The 15,797-nt window shown below is 41.3% G+C and overlaps 1 protein-coding gene, 1 non-coding gene and 1 pseudogene across 2 annotated transcripts in view; 2 read left to right on the top strand and 1 right to left on the bottom strand.

The window, feature by feature from the left end:
• Positions 1-1,155: 1,155 nt before the first annotated feature.
• TRNAW-CCA (transfer RNA tryptophan (anticodon CCA)) lies at positions 1,156-1,228 on the top strand. The gene has a single exon. It is a non-coding gene; the product is annotated as a tRNA-Trp (tRNA).
• A 5,087-nt stretch (positions 1,229-6,315) lies between these two features.
• Positions 6,316-7,167, bottom strand: LOC102998064 (NADH dehydrogenase (ubiquinone) complex I, assembly factor 6-like; annotated as a pseudogene).
• Positions 7,168-10,189: 3,022 nt separating this feature from the next.
• TMEM202 (transmembrane protein 202) overlaps positions 10,190-15,797 on the top strand; it is a 46,505-nt gene continuing 40,897 nt past the window's right edge. The window contains exons 1-2 of the mRNA XM_057542675.1: positions 10,190-10,270; positions 10,521-10,776. Of these exons, the coding sequence (XP_057398658.1) occupies positions 10,190-10,270; positions 10,521-10,776 (337 nt within the window). The remainder of the gene's footprint in view (positions 10,271-10,520; positions 10,777-15,797) is intronic.

The raw sequence follows: 15,797 nt of genomic DNA, 5'->3' as shown, positions 1-15,797 counted from the left end.
AAGGCCCCATGGATAGTTGTCAGAACCAGTATTTGGACCCAGGCCTTCCATGCCAAAATCTATTGCTTTTACATCTATCATACTTCCTGGAAAGCTAGGCTGAAGATTGTATTGGGATTTTACTCTTGAGTCTATGGGAAGCTAGCGAAATTTCTTTAGCTGAAAAGTGACAAGACCAGAGCTGAAATTTGCTAAGATTAATCCGTTAACGTATATAGGAGGAATCAAATGGGGAAAGCCGTGTGCAGGTAGATTGGGGCTGAGGCTGAGGTTGAGGCTGAGGCTGAGCCTGTTGGCTCAGAGCTCTCTAAAACAACCTGACCATTCTCACATGCTATGGGGCTCAGGAAATGCAGACCCCAATTCACCTGAGATCGATGGCTTCATTTTTCCTCTTCCACATTGGCTAGCCAGACCAGTGAGACTTAAGCTTTGTTTAATTTGTCAAAGTTTACAGAAGTGGAGAGGGCCCAAATTATCTATGCTCCCTGACTCTCTTTAGACCCATCCCAATTCACACGGAGCCATCCCTACCTCTGCTGTACCCTGTTACCTCCAGCTCCTCCCATGCTGTTTCCAGAATTACAGAATGCTATCCAATTTACCACTACTAAACATGTACAGCATTCCTTGGGGATACTAAAAATATTTCTGTGTCCAGTTTGTCTTTTTTTTGAGCCTTATCCCCTCTTCTCCCCTATTTAGTCATATAACTATTCTAGTTATCTTTTCAGGCTTACTCCCTAATTCTTTTTTTTTTTTTTTGGGTTGCGCCGGGTCTTAGTTGCAGCAGGCAGGCTCCTTAGTTGCAACTTGTGGACTCCTTAGTTGTGGCATGCAAACTCTTAGTTGCGGCATGCATGTGGGATCTAGTTCCCTGACTAGGGATCGAATCCAGACCCCCTACTTTGAGAGCGTGGAGTCTTAACCACTGTGCCACCAGGGAAGTCCCTCCCTAACTAATTCTTAACAACTTTCCCTAACTCTACACATACATTTCTTGCAATAACTGGCCTCGTCCTATATCTATCCAATCCTAGCCTACACATAGACTTAAAAAAAAATTGCCTGGATATTTACACAGGTGGTTTTCTATGGTCAGAAAATTAGAAAAACTGAAGCCCTGAGGGAACTTTCAATAGATCTGATGGGACTTCCCTGGTGGTCCAGTGGTTAAGACTCCGTGCTTCCAATGCAGAGGGCTCAGGTTCAATCCCTGGTCAGGGAACTAAGATCCTGCATGCCACGCAGCATGACCAAAAAATTTTTGAAAACAAAACAGATCTGAGCAAAAGGAGCGACAGTGGGAAAGAGGGATATGGGTCAAATGCAGTAATGTTTCAGATACAAAATGACAGAACTCAGCAACTAACTGGGTAAAGTAGGGATGGGGACAAGGGAAAGAGGAGAGAAAAAGGTGTACCAGTCTGGTTTCCCGAGGGAATCATGGTGCCATTAGCTGAATACAAAAGGAAGAGCCAGTTTTGGAAAAAAGATAATGAGCTCTGAGACATGCTGCTTTGGAGGAGACGGAAGGACAGCAGAGTTGGAATGTCCAGCAAGGCCAAGGAAATACAGGCTGGGAGCTCAAAAGAGAGCTCTGGGCATCATCTGCTCAAAGATGACAGTTGAGATCATATGAAATAGTCAAGGGAAAAAGGAAGGAAGGCTAAAAATTAGGGAGAAAGAGGACTTTGGTGAGAGAGAAGTTTGTGAGGGACAAAAGGAGCACAGAGGAGGGATGGCAGCTAGTAGAGTAGGCTGAGCTCAGAGATGTAGATGAGGATAAAGGGCTTACCAGATAATTTGACTTGCCTCTTATCTTTAAATACAGGTCTGTCATAAGAAGCCCTCACACTGTCACAATATGCTGATTTTATCTCCATGACATGGCTTTTGCTTGCAAGGAATAGGGACTCGTGTTATTTCAGGGAAAAGAAGGTCTACTGAAGTGATATACGTAACAACTCAAAAAAGCAGAAAACCAAACTTCAGAAAGAGCAGAAATCAAGGGCCTGACTACTCTCATGACTTTTCTGTTCCTCTCTGAATATCTGCTCCTCTGGTCAGTTTTCCTCTTTGCTTGTCAGTTACTTGAACTTCCTTATAATATCTATTCCCTCATGACTTGACATTCATTGCACAAGACTCAAAATTTTCCATGACCTTCTAGCCCCAGGGTCTTCTTATTCTCCTATCTATGCCTCTGGAGACCCCACTATCTTCCAAAGCTCTGTGCAAATCAAGATTCTATTATTTTTGGCCGCGCCGTGAGGCATACGGGTTCTTAGTTCCCCGACCAGTGATCAAACCCGGGAACCTGGGGCCCCAGCAGTGAGAGAGCTGAATCCTAACCAATGGACCACCAGGGAATTCCCAAATCAAGATTCTCTTGATCTCCCCATAAGAACAGAAGAATAGTGCGCATGTTCCATAATTTAACCAATTCCCTGTGATGCACATTTAGGTTGCTTCCAAGTTTTCTCAGTTGTAAACAATGCTACAGTGACCATTGTAGAGGGTACTGGTTGCCATGCCAACATCTGTTTTCATCCTTTCTCACCAAGAATACTTGGCTTTTCATTTGGAAATTTCATCTGTCAGTTTGGTAGCTTGGATGAGACTGAGATAGCCCCAGGCCCTCCCTGGTTTAAGCCACGTAATCAGGGCTACTTTCCCCACCCCCTCACTATAAGCACCTGGAAACATGGGATAAGATTTTACATTCCCAACAATAATGTGTAAAAATGCCCATTTCATTACTGTCTTCCAACATTAGTATTTATCTTTTTATTGCTACTGTTGATGCCTTGAAATTAATTTTTTAGAAGATGTATCTAATACAATTGACAGATAAGCCTTAGCAAGATAGAAACAGGATACATGACTTCCACATCATTACAGAAAAAGAAGCTGGATCATTCTGGAAAAATAAGAGAGACAGGAGGAAGTAACATGAATATATAATTAAACAAAAATACAAAGAATAAGAGGGTAGAAATAAGCCCAATCTATCTAAACTATCACCCTATGTGTAAATAGGTTAGATCCCTCCATTAAAAGACGAAGACTCTCAAATTGAGCAAAGAACAGTCTAAATATTGTTGATAAGAGACATTTTTTTAAAACATCTTTATTGAAGTATAATTGCCTTACAATGGTGTTAGCTTCTGCTTTATAACAAAGTGAATCAGTTATACATATACAATATGTTCCCATATGTCTTCCCTCTTGCGAGACATTTTAAATGAAACCAAAATGATGACACTAAAAGAATGGTCAGAGATGTAGCAGAAAAATGCAAACAAAAAGAGAGCAAGGAAGGCATTTATTAACATGTGAAAAAGCCCAAGACACACAGAAGTTAAATGGAACAAAGAAGAATATTTTTAATGGTATAAGGTACAATTCACAAAGAGGATAGACATCATAAGACACCTAACAAATATATATAAAGCAAAAACCAGAAGAAATATAAGGGAAAAGAAAAAATTATAATCATAGTGAGACATTTAACATTTCTCTGAGAATATTTTATCAAGTGCAGGGAGAATAAGAACATTTTGAATGATATCATTAATAACTTAATTATAATAGGTTTAGAATCTTATATCCCTCACAAATACATTAAAAATTTTGTGTCTCATACGTTGTTATTAAATGTCCACAGGACATTTAGAAAAACTGGCAAAAAGGTAAACATTACTTTTTTGAATTCTTATAGGACATGTTCTTTGACCATAATATATCAAAATTAAGGGGGAGGAAAAAATCTAAACATGTAGATATACTTTTAAAATTCTAAATAATTCTTGGGCCAACTATAAAAACAAATACTCCTAGAAGTATATCAGAAGAATAATATATCCTGTCCAAACATATTTTATTACAGGAATGCAAAACTAGTTAAACAATATGAAATGTATTAAGGCAATGTTTATGTTAAATAGATTAAAAAAGAAAGACCATATTCTAGAGGTTCAGAAGGAATTTGATACAGCTATTCTAAATTAGAAATCTTGATGAAATAGAAATAGAATGAAACTTTTTTAACATGAAAATGAATGTACATATGAAACGAAAAGCAATAGAGTTCATTCCACTAAAGTCAGGAGTAAGATAAGGATGCCCACTATCCTTAATAAAACTGTCCAATCAGTGCAATAAGACACATTTTGTAAAGGAAAAGACAGAATTATCATAATTTGCAGATGATATGATGTTTACTTAGAAAATTCAAGAGAATTATCCAAAGAAACTATTAGAATGAAAATAATTCAGTCAAGTGTCCTGATAAAAGATAAATACATAGAAAAAGATAGCTTATTTTTATGTTAGCAGTAACAAATTAGGAAATAAAATAGAAATTTTTGATTCACAAAAGCAAGTGGGTTGGGCTTCCCTGGTGGCACAGTGGTTAAGAATCCGCCTGCTAATGCAGGGGACATGGTTTTTAGCCCTGGTCCGGGAAGATCCCACATGCTGCGGAGCAACTAAGCCCGTGCGCCACAACTACTGAGCCTACACTCTAGAGCCTGCGAGCCACGACTACGACTAGAGACCGTGCTCCGCAGCAAGAGAAGCCACTGCAATGGGAAGCCCATGCACCGCAACGAAGAGTGGCCCCGCTCACCGCAACTAGAGAGAGCCTGTGTGCAGCAACGAAGACCCAACGCAGCCAAAAAATAAATAAATAAATTTATTAAAAAAAAAAAACAAGTGAGTTAATGTATGTAAAGCACGTAACACAGTTCCTAGTAGATAAGGTTATATAAATAAGCTATAACAATAAAATATTGATTTTATAGATTCCTAGAGGTGAAATTACCAAGACAAAAGATACATTTTTAAGATTCTTGATTTAAAAAAAGATTCTTGATATATGTATCTAATTTTTTTAACTGTTTATTAAAGTATAGCATAAATATGGAACTCTGGTAATCAGTGCCCAGATCAAGAAATAGAACATCTCCAGCACCCCAAAAGTCCCTTGCATGTCCCCTCCTAGTCCTTAGTCACTTTCCTCCCAAGGGTATTTCTGACTTCTGACAACACTGATTTGCCACTTTTGCCCTTCATTTGAGTGGAATCATACATATGTACGCTTCTGTGTCTGACTTCTTCTGCTCAGCATTACATTTATGAGATTTATCCATATTTCATGTGCTTGTAGATTACTCATATTGCTGTATAGTATTTCCTTGTATGTGTGAATGTACCACAATTTTCCATTCTTCTGCTGCTGGGCAACTGAGTAGTTCCCAGTTTGGGGCTATTATAAAAAGTGTTGCTGGGAGCACTATACATGTCTTTTGGTGGACATAAGGACACTTTCCTTCTGCATACCTATGTACATTGAAAAGGGCATGTGTTTATTCTCTTCAAAAGATACTGCCAAGTAGTTTTTCAATGTGATTCTACCAATTTACACTACCAAAAGAAGCGTATGAGTGTTCCAGTTGCTCCACATACTTGCCAATACTTTTTCATTAGAGCCATTCTGATGGAAGTGTAGTGATATTGCATTGTGGTTTTAATTTGCATTTCCCTGATGACTAATGAAATTGAGCACCTTTTTATATGTTTATTGCCCATTTTGATGTCTCGCAAAGCATTAATTAAGGACTTTGCTCATTTTCCTAGTAGGTTGTTTTCTTTCCTATTGATTTGTAAGAGTTCTTAATATATTCTTGCTACAAGCCCTTTGTTAGATATAAACGTTGCAATATCTTACCCCACTCTGTGGATTGTCTTTTTACTCTCTCAATGGTATCTTCCGGTGAACAGAAGTTCTTAATTTCAGCAATTCAATTTATCAAAATTTTCCTTTGTGGTTAATGCTTTTTCATGTCCTGTTTAAATAAGGCTTTGATAGCTAGCCTTCCTTCCTTCCTTCCTTTCTTGGCTGTGTTGGGTCTTAGTTGCGGCATGTGGACTCTTCGTTGCAGCGCATGGGCTTCTCTCTAGTTGTGGCATGCGGGTTTTCTCTCTCTGGTTGTGGTGCACAGGCTCCAGAGCACGTGGGCTCTGTAGTTTGCGGCACGTGGGCTCTCTTGTTGAGGCATCGGGGCTCAGTAGTCGTGGCACGCAGGCTTAGTTGCCCCGCAGCATGGGGGATCTTAGTTCCCCGACCAGGGATCTAACTCACGTCCCCTGCATTGGAAGGCGGATTCTTTACCACTGGACCGCCAAGGAAGTTCCTTGTGTCCTGTTTAAAAAAAGAAAAAATCTTGGTCTACTTCAAGGTCACAAAGATGTTACATTACGTTTTTTCTAACCAAAATTGCTTTTTTTTTTCAGTACCATAAAATTATTTTAATATCTTTTTCTCTATGACTGAGTATAAAAAGATAATGGAAGTAATGTATTTTTCTGCTATCAAGATGGGTAGAATATATCAAAATCCACCTATTGAATTTTCTTTAAATAGTCCTCCAAAGCATCCTGAAGAAAGGCAGGAAGTTTTCACTTTCACTTTGTGGAAGGACCTAGCATGCTTTAAGCACAAATATGCCTGACTAGTAATGACGTATTTTATGTCACTCACATTTTTATCATTGGTTCTTCTGTAGAAAATCCTCTTGTGAAACACCATGTGTTGTATTTGTCAAACACACAAATATCTGAGGGAAGGAACACCGTTCTTCAGCCACTATGATAGGACATTGCTCTTACGTATATGACAATTCCTTGTGCTTTTCCAGTGTGACTTGTGGCATGATCTGCACCAAGATCCTTTATACCCAGTACTTCTAGTCTTAAATAAGGAAGAGAGTTCTGTGTGTTTTCTGCATAACTGTACAGTTTCTGTGTATTATGATATGCTGTGTCATCCAAACTTTTTTCTCCTTCATCAATGATTTTTAGAAGCCATTTTTTGGTCAGATTATGTCTTTTGACAGCAGCTTCCCATCCACTTTTTCTTCTCAGTCCCTCATGTGGGGGCCTGGCTTTCCATCTTACTGGGGCTCTGTGAAGTCAATCTGGGGCCCAGAAACAGGGCCTGCTCTGCTGGTGTGCAGACCTGCCGTAGTTCAATAGCCACAGGCTGATGGGGCGGATTATCACAGTATATATAGTCCACAGTTTTTTTTTCAAAACTGCATTCACATCAGTCCAATTGTTTTCTCAGAGGCCGAGTCTAATCAGCCTGAGCCAGTTCCACATCGAAGGCCCTCAATGCAAGAGCAGAGCTTTGGGATTCTGCAGGGAGCAGCAGGGAACATAAATAGCCATCATGATATTGTTTCTGCAGCAGCTCCACATAGTATCATTCTGTGCTCAAAGCACTCAGTCCACTGTCCATGGCCATGCTTCCCCTGGGGCACCACCGGCCTGGAAGCGGAGGTGGTGGCACAGACTGGCGACCCCAAATTGCTTTTTAAAGTAGGTGAATCACAATATACACAGCCATAAGATGTGAATAAATGCTTGTTTTGTCATATGCATCCCAGGCCCTAGCAAGTTCCAAGCTGGCCTGAACATCTGCCTTTTTGGTAGTGCTGAAATAGGCCTTGAAATAGGCCTGGGAGTTGAATGGTGCCTGACCTATTCCTTTAATAGCTAGAGGGTTGCATCATTTGCCAAATCAGACACTGTTCGCAAAATGACCTCCTTACATCAGTATCATCTCTTTGGTAATGTGCTTGTTTAGTGCTGCTACTAGAGGGGTGAGGGGTGACGCATCCTTTCCATTAACACAAGTATTTCATCTGTCTCATGGTGGCCTGTGCCAAGGCCATGCTCGAGCAGTCTTGGAAAGACAGTTAAAACATAATAATAATAGATAGTATTTAGCAAGCACGTATTAATTGCTCACCATTGATAGTATATTTATCAATAATATCAATATCCATCAATAATAATATTTATTGCGCAGTTATGAAGGCGCTGTGCTAAGAGCGTTATGTGTGTTATCTCATTTCATCTTCACATTAATTCTATGAGACAGGAATGATTATTATCCCAGTTTTAGAAATGAGGGAACTGAAGTTCCTTTGGGAAATTTCCCAAAGGAACTTGGCCAGTAAGTGTCAGAACTAAGTAAGTGCTCAACCAGGATGGAAACACAGGCCTGTCTATTCACAGCCTATGCTAGCTCTCTAGCCATACACGTGTATCTAACAGACATGCTGTACAAGTCAGTTTGATGCAGCTGCAGAAGTCTTTCTTATAATCATGCCAGTAGGGCTAGAGTATCCCAGCAATTAAAACTTCACAATATAATTGCATAGCATGGCATAAAAGACTCTTTGTGATCTAGCCCTTACCCCTATATGCAACCCTCAACCCTCATCTTTGATTTTGCACCAAGTAGAACCACCCTGCTTCTAGTGCCCTGAGAACTTCATGGTGTTCATGGCTTTCTGCCTTGAGACATACTATTCTCTTTGTTTCACATTCCCTTCCACTTGTTTATTTGTCAAATTCCTTTAAAATCCAGCTAAGACATTGTCTTTTCCAGTAAACCTTCCCTAATTTCCCTCTGACAGTGCTAAACGTTCTGTTCTCTGTATCAACCTCTGTATTTAATATACAAATGTGTTGCTCACTCAGTCATTCAACATTAAATACTATTCTTTTCAGGCAGTAGGCTAAGTACTAGGAGACAGAGAGTCAAGTAACACTCTTGCAGAAGAAAGACTATGTTGCTAAAGCATGGATGTAACCTAGCTAGTCATTCCCACCAGCTGAAATAAAGAATAGGTTTCAACAAGTTGGGGTGGGTGGGGAGAGCGTATACTAGGAGGAAAGTGTGATGGGACATTCTGATTCAGCCCAAACTTAGGAAAACAAGAGTTGGTAATCCAGCCGGGCATTTGTTTGAATCAACGTTCATGCTGTGGAACAGGATGACATCTGTTCAGCATCTTGGATTGATTTTGAGCCCTTGTGGGGAAAGGAGTTAGGACCAACGCTGAGAGAGTTGTTTAAGAAGGAGATTTTGAGATACTCTGGGTGTATGTTTTGCTGCTGTGGAGCCAGGGAAAGGCCAGTCTCTTCACTTCCACACAGAACCCAACTCTGCTACATTATCTTGAGGGGTAGCTTTCCGCACGTTGGCTGGTAGCCCCCTGGGATAAGGATACTGGCATTTTTACAGGCCCTGTGTCAGCAGTGGCCTTGGCAGAGGCTGTACCCTTGGATGGCCTCATGGGTAGAGGGCATTGAAGAGGGGGAGCCAGAGCAAAAAAGGAAAACAAAGGTGGATGCCAAATGAAGGCCTATGGCTCACAGGCTGGTTCTTCCACCTATGAGGCACACCTGGGGTCGTCCACTTAAAATTGGGGCAAGAACATGAATTCTGGGCTGCTGAGATGTATCTATATACATAAACATATTTATATTTATATATCTTGGTAGATTAAGATCATATAATCTTAAATTATAACCACAAACTATTGAGTCCTGGAGACATCGGAGTTTTTTTTTTTTATTTTTTATTTTTTTAAATTGTCAGTCACTTTGGGTGTTCACAAATTGCTCAGGGGTGACCTGTTGAGTGATGGACAACGAACCAAAGCGAGAGTAGGAACTCTCTCTTTTTTTATTTTATTTTATTTATTTATTTTATTTATTTATGGCTGTGTTGGGTCTTCGTTTCTGTGCGAGGGCTTTCTCTAGTTGCGGCAAGTGGGGGCCACTCTTCATCGCGGTGCGTGGGCCTCTCACTATCGCGGCCTCTCTTGTTGCGGAGCACAGGCTCCAGACGCGCAGGCTCAGTAATTGTGGCTCACGGGCCCAGTTGCTCCGCGGCATGTGGGATCTTCCCAGACCAGGGCTCGAACCCGTGTCCCCTGCATTGGCAGGCAGATTCTCAACCACTGCGCCACCAGGGAAGCCCATGAGTTATCATTTTTTATTTGCTTTTAGGGAACTGTGTCTTATTTGTCTTTATGTCCCAGGACCTATCACAAAGCCTGACTGACACACAGCAACTGGTGACAAAATATTTGTGGATTTATTTAATAAAGGAGTTAGGAGGAGTCAGAGAAGGAGGGTGGAGAGCATCACACATACATGCACATGCTTAGAACGTGATGATTTCTTCCTGGTCTGACCAGACCCAGAGTATGAAGCAGAAATGGGATCTATGCCACGGTTTCCAACCCCTTTGGATTCTGTCCGTGTGTATGAGGACATGCTGAGACAAGTTCCGTGGCAGTTAGAACGTGAACTGGCTGCCAAGATGGAGGGAAAGGAACAATTAATCTTTACCTTCTACTGTCCCAAGGTTCCCAAAGTCAAGGGGTACCGGAAATACCAAAGGGTGAGGAGGTACCGAATTGTAGTTCAGATGGGAAGAAGAGGACTTGTTCAAAGGCGGGTCTAGACAGAGTGTCCTAAAGATGGGGAAAGGATGACCCAGAAATGTTTGTCTTTTATAGAAGGGGTAGGGAAAGCTATCCACCAATCGAACCCACATGGGGGTACTTGAGGCAGAGAAGAGCAGGAGACCCTGGGGGTCAAGGGTTATCTTTCTGGGTAGGCAATATCTCCCTCATCTCTCATCCTTGTAGCCTACCCTTCCCACCAACCAACATCCGAGTGCCTCGATGCCACCCCAGAGGCTGCAGCAGCATGTGGATCAGACACACACCTACATCCGAATGTTCTGTGGCAGCCTCTGTGGCTTTAGCCTCCTAATGCTGATCTGCGTGTCCCCACTGAACTGGGTGCAGTTCCTGGTGATCAACAATGGCCTTGAGCTCTACGCAGGACTCTGGATCTCATGCAACCATGAGCTGTGCTGGAACCACACACCCAAGCCACCCTGTGAGTGCCACTAAATTGAATGCCACAGGCCCCACAGTTCCAGAGTTTTCTGCCACAATGGCCCTCCATCTTTCTTCCTCCAAGATCTTTTGCCCCTCACCTCTCCAAGTCTAGGAGGGATCTCAGCCAGATTGTGAACATGGCCTTTCTTCTCTATGGTGTCCTTGGTGTACCCTTTCTCCCTCCTACCCCAGGTTGTTTCCTCTCCCAAATTATGAGTTGATAGTCTCTTTACCCTCTGGGAAGAACTCGTTTGTCATTTATGAGCCTGTTCCTGTGATGCAAAGAGATTGTTATTCTAATGTGGTTCGCAGAAACAGAAGTGATATTGATCATATCTGGGAGATAGAGCAAAGTGTCTCAACCTCCATCAGATTTAACTTGCAAGGTCAGTTTGTTCTTATGCTAGCAATAGAAGAGAAGTTAAATGCATGTCAGATATGTAGTATAACAAATGCCAGCTATTTAGAGAATAAATTGTCAAATTTTATGTGAATTTAAGTAAATCTGAAGATGCAACACATAATATTTAAAAATAAATGTCTAGGGCTAGAAGATACCGTATGCATGAGGTTTTTCAACCAGAACTAAGACTTAGAGGAAAGCTAAAACTACACTAAAGAGTTTCCCCAACATCTGCAAGAGAAACATTTACACAAAGAACAGGTATTGTGAAAGAAAACATACATGAGTAAAGTGTTTATTTCACTGCTTAGATAAACAGGAGTCTCAGATTTGGGGGGAGGGGGGACCTAGGCCCAACCCTGAAGTGAAGCATCACTTATTTGGCATGGGCTCATGCTTTGTATTTGAAACTAAGGAGCAGGATAGTCAAGCGAGATCTTCGGAAGAAACTAAAATCAAAGACAGGCAGAGAATTCAACTGCATCTTCAACTGAAAATAAAAACTAGAGAAAATAATTGCAAAAAATATGAAAGATAAAAGGTTAATGGCCTTAATATATATATAAGATATACAAATTATTATTACAAAAAAGACAAATCCCCCAATAAATAAATTTTTTGTAAACAATTCACAAAACAGAAACTACAGATGTCTAATAAACATGGGAAAAATGACTTTAACTTCAATCAGCCGTTAAAGAATGGCAAATCAAATGAAAGATGAGATAGGATTTTTCAGCCATGACATTAAAAGAGATTTGTAAATGGTAATACACAATGCTGCACACTCCCATACACACTGAGGACACATAAATAGGAGCAACCAAAGCAATATGATTATGTGCATCCAGAGATTTACACTCACTAATTCCATTTCTAGAGAAATGGAGTGAGAGATATAGGCATAAAAATTAAGCTGCAATTATATTTATGTAACCCAGGCTAAACCTCAGGCCTTGAGATTATTATTTAAATCTTTAATGAGTCAGAATCTTGAAATGTTGTCACTTAAAGCAGTTTTTTTCTTGGAGCCTTGAATTCACCTATGAGGCCAACCGTTAATCGTTTGGAGAATGTCAACTAAGTGAGTCCTTAAATACACAATTGTAAGTCAAGTATCCACCCTATTTCCAGTGTTAACTAGTCCTAATTCTAGGGTCAGTAATCAGTCTGCAATACAGATCTCATAAGGAATTCCCCAAATATAATCAGTATGTCTAGGCCTCATCAGCCTGTAACAATAATATGTTATTATTGCCCAAATAGATTATTGCCCAAGTTCAAGAACTTCAAACTTTTACCTACTGGATTGCAAGAATTTAGCCCCCTCTCCCATGGTGTCCCCAGTCATTTCTTTTCTTTTCTTTCTTTTTTTTAATAAATTTATTTATTGGCTGCATTGGGTCTTCATTCCTGCATGGGGGCTTTCTCTATTTTCAGAGCGCAGGGGCTACTGTTTGTTGTGGTGTGTGGGCTTCTCATTGTGGTGGCTTCTCTTGTTGCAGAGCATGGGCTCTAGGCATGCAGTCTTCAGTAGTTGTGGCACGTGGGCTCAGTAGTTGTGGCTCGTGGGCTCTAGAGCACAGGCTCAGTAATTGTGGCACAAGGGCTTAGTTGCTCCGTGGCATGTGGGATCTTCCCGGACCAGGACTTGAACCCATGTCCCCTGCATTGGCAGGTGGATCCTTAACCACTGCGCCGCCAGGGAAGCCCCCCAGTCGTTTCTGAGACTTTCACTGGGGCTATCTCAAGTGGGCTCAAGTACATGTGTGCTCATGTTCCTCTGTCCTGGACTTACTTCAGGCCATTGTTCCTCTGCCTCTGTCTTCCCCTGGTTCTAGATAACTGATAGCCTCTGTGCCGTAACTATTGGTAATGGGATGAAGAAAGGATGGGAGTAAAGGACACCATCCTTCACTTTTACTACTAGGTCTCAGCGTGGAACAGACCTTTCTGCTAATTTCCCCCATAGCATAGGTGAGATCAGACCATAATGTAAAAGAATGTGTTGCCACAGAGAGTAACTTGAACTGTCTTTTTTGCAGAGGGTGGGGAAGAAAGCATAGGTCTTTGGTCCAGAGCCAGGACCCCAGGAACCATCACACAGTAAACACCCACAAGCTGTGCAGAGATGATTTATTCTGGTATACCAACTGGTTACAAGAGAATCTAAATAATAAGAAGATTTCAAAGCTTCCTCTCCAGGTTTCTGGGTATCCATCCAGGATCTTTTCTATTCTTACTGAGACATACAAGTAGGGCCTTTTATTGATGGGTAAGCTGCTATAAAAACTGCTGTTTAAAAGCTGAAATAGGTTTTGCTCTTACAGGAGGTAGAGGCTTGAATTCACCTTTCAGACCTTTGTTTTGTTTTGTTACATGAATTTTAAAAGACTATGAAGTTAGCCAAATGCAGCTGTTTTAGACTCAGAAGGTAAGTGTTTAGTTAGATTGGTTAGATAATTTTTTGTGTATGCTGCAGATGTTTAGTTGTTCCTGTGGACTTGTGAGTGATCTTGTTTATGGAGTTTTCAGGAGGTGAGCAGCTAAGACTGAGAAGATTGTAAGAAGAACGTGAAGGTACATTCTTCCCCTCATGGTAGAAAAAAGACTGGACTGTAACATATCTTAGACAGGAGTTGGACTGGATATCTTAGTAGTCTTTTGTTTTTTAAATATCAGAACCCATTTGAAATAGCATAAGCTAAAGAGTGAACTTCTTTATAATGATTCAGAAGTATCTCATAGACTCCCAAAGGCAGGAAGTTCTCTGGACCTCAGGGAATTCCAGAAGAGGCTGTGATCTCAGGCAAAGAAAATCAAGCCAGCCAGTCACTCAGTCTCTCCAGAGCTCCTTTGTCACTCAAATTTGTTTATGCTTTATTTTATCTCTACAGCTCAGCTTTTCCTGTTTATTAGTATGTAAGTGCCTGAAAAGGGGGATATACCAGGCTAGCTTTATATCTTCTTGGTTCAAGCAAGCAAAAGAGGAAATTAGCATCAATCAGTCCCAAATCCAGATATCCAAGGATCAGAGTTAAATTGGTACCCTTCCTTGGTCCTACTACCTATAGTCAAGGGAGCTATAGGCAAGGATCCAGGGCTCTAGACAGGGACTTCTAAGGCCCATGAGGGACTGGGGGCTCAATACTGCAAAAGATGCCTATCGCACTGGGCTTCATGCAGCTCAGTCTAGGCTGATGGTTCTGACTGGCTAATTCTGAATGACCCAGTTTTCAGAAAACGTGCTGCCTTTGGGTTATCATGTTTTAATGTGGCTAACTTGTTGGGGCCACATAGCACCTGACCTCTGTGGGTAGGAGTGTGGTTTCTCTTAATGGAAATTACTGTTATTGATTGTGTTAGCCAGTGATGTGTTCTAGAGAACAAAATAAAACTTGAGAGGCAGTTTGTCAACTGGGATAATCTTGGTACTCTTCTCTCTGGGTTACTTGGAAGATGGACTTGGATTCTTAGACATAGAAGTGCTTAGAGAACTTTTCAGTGGTAGGGATGACCTGGCCCTCGTTACACTGAGACAGAAAATAAGCTAGACCAGGAGGCACCCTATAAAGCAGCGGTCCGCAACCTTTTTGACACCAGGGACCAGTTTCGTGGAAGACAATTTTTCGAGGCGGGGGATGGTTCAGGCGGTAATGTGAGCGATGGGGAACAGCAGATGAAGCTTCGCTTGCTCCCCTGCTGCTCACCTCCTGCTGGGCGGCCCGGTTCCTAACAGGTGCTGGGGGTTGGGGACCCCTGCTATAAAGGATATTGAAGATATTGGCGGATCCGTGGTATCTCAGAAAGATCCACCTGCGTGTAATTGTAAGTTACTCTGTTTCTTAAATCTTCTGTGGAACATTGCTGGGGACGTCAAGGGAAGGATCTATTCCATGTTAGGGATGTGGTAGCCAAAAGCATGTGTTGGCATGCTCCCTCTTCTCTCTTACCAATGTCCAATCTGAAGGGGCAGAGCCAAAGAGAGCAGAGCTCTGGAGCCAAGAGATACGAGAGAGAAGGAGTGTTGTGGCACTAGGGTGAGGGCATTGGAGCAAAAGAACTTTAGCAGACCTGTCCTCAAACGCATGTGAGATGGGACCTTAAGAGACTCTCAGGAAAAAAAAAGGAGATATTTGTGGGGTGTTAAATTCCTGCAGTCCAGTAAATTGGGGCTTGAAATCCATTACAGTATGGGAGTTCAGGTAAACGTGACTTCATTTTATGGTCACAGGCTGACAGGGACTGTACATGCCACATACATTTGAAAGAGAAAAAACAAATAGAAACAAACTCCAACAACGGTAAAATCATTAAGCAAAGTACGTTGATATGATAGACTATCTTGTAGCCATTAAATATGATGTTTACAGCAGGTGGTCTGGGAAAAATCTTACCATATAATCCTCTTAAAAATCACGAAATTCAGTATCATATCCACTGTGTACAGAGGATAGAAAAATACCAGAAAGAAACCAAATAAAATGCTAACAATGGTTGTCTCTGGGTAGTGGGATTATGGCTGATATTCTTGCTGCTTCTTGGTACTTTTCTAGTCTCCCCAATGCTTATATTGAACATGTATTACTTTTAGAATTAGAATTAGGAACAAGAAA

The sequence above is a fragment of the Balaenoptera acutorostrata genome, chromosome 3 (assembly GCF_949987535.1).
Source record: "Balaenoptera acutorostrata chromosome 3, mBalAcu1.1, whole genome shotgun sequence".
Taxonomy (NCBI): Eukaryota; Metazoa; Chordata; class Mammalia; order Artiodactyla; family Balaenopteridae; genus Balaenoptera; species Balaenoptera acutorostrata.
Note: the sequence above shows the minus strand (reverse complement) of the source record. Positions and strands in the feature narration are given on the sequence as shown.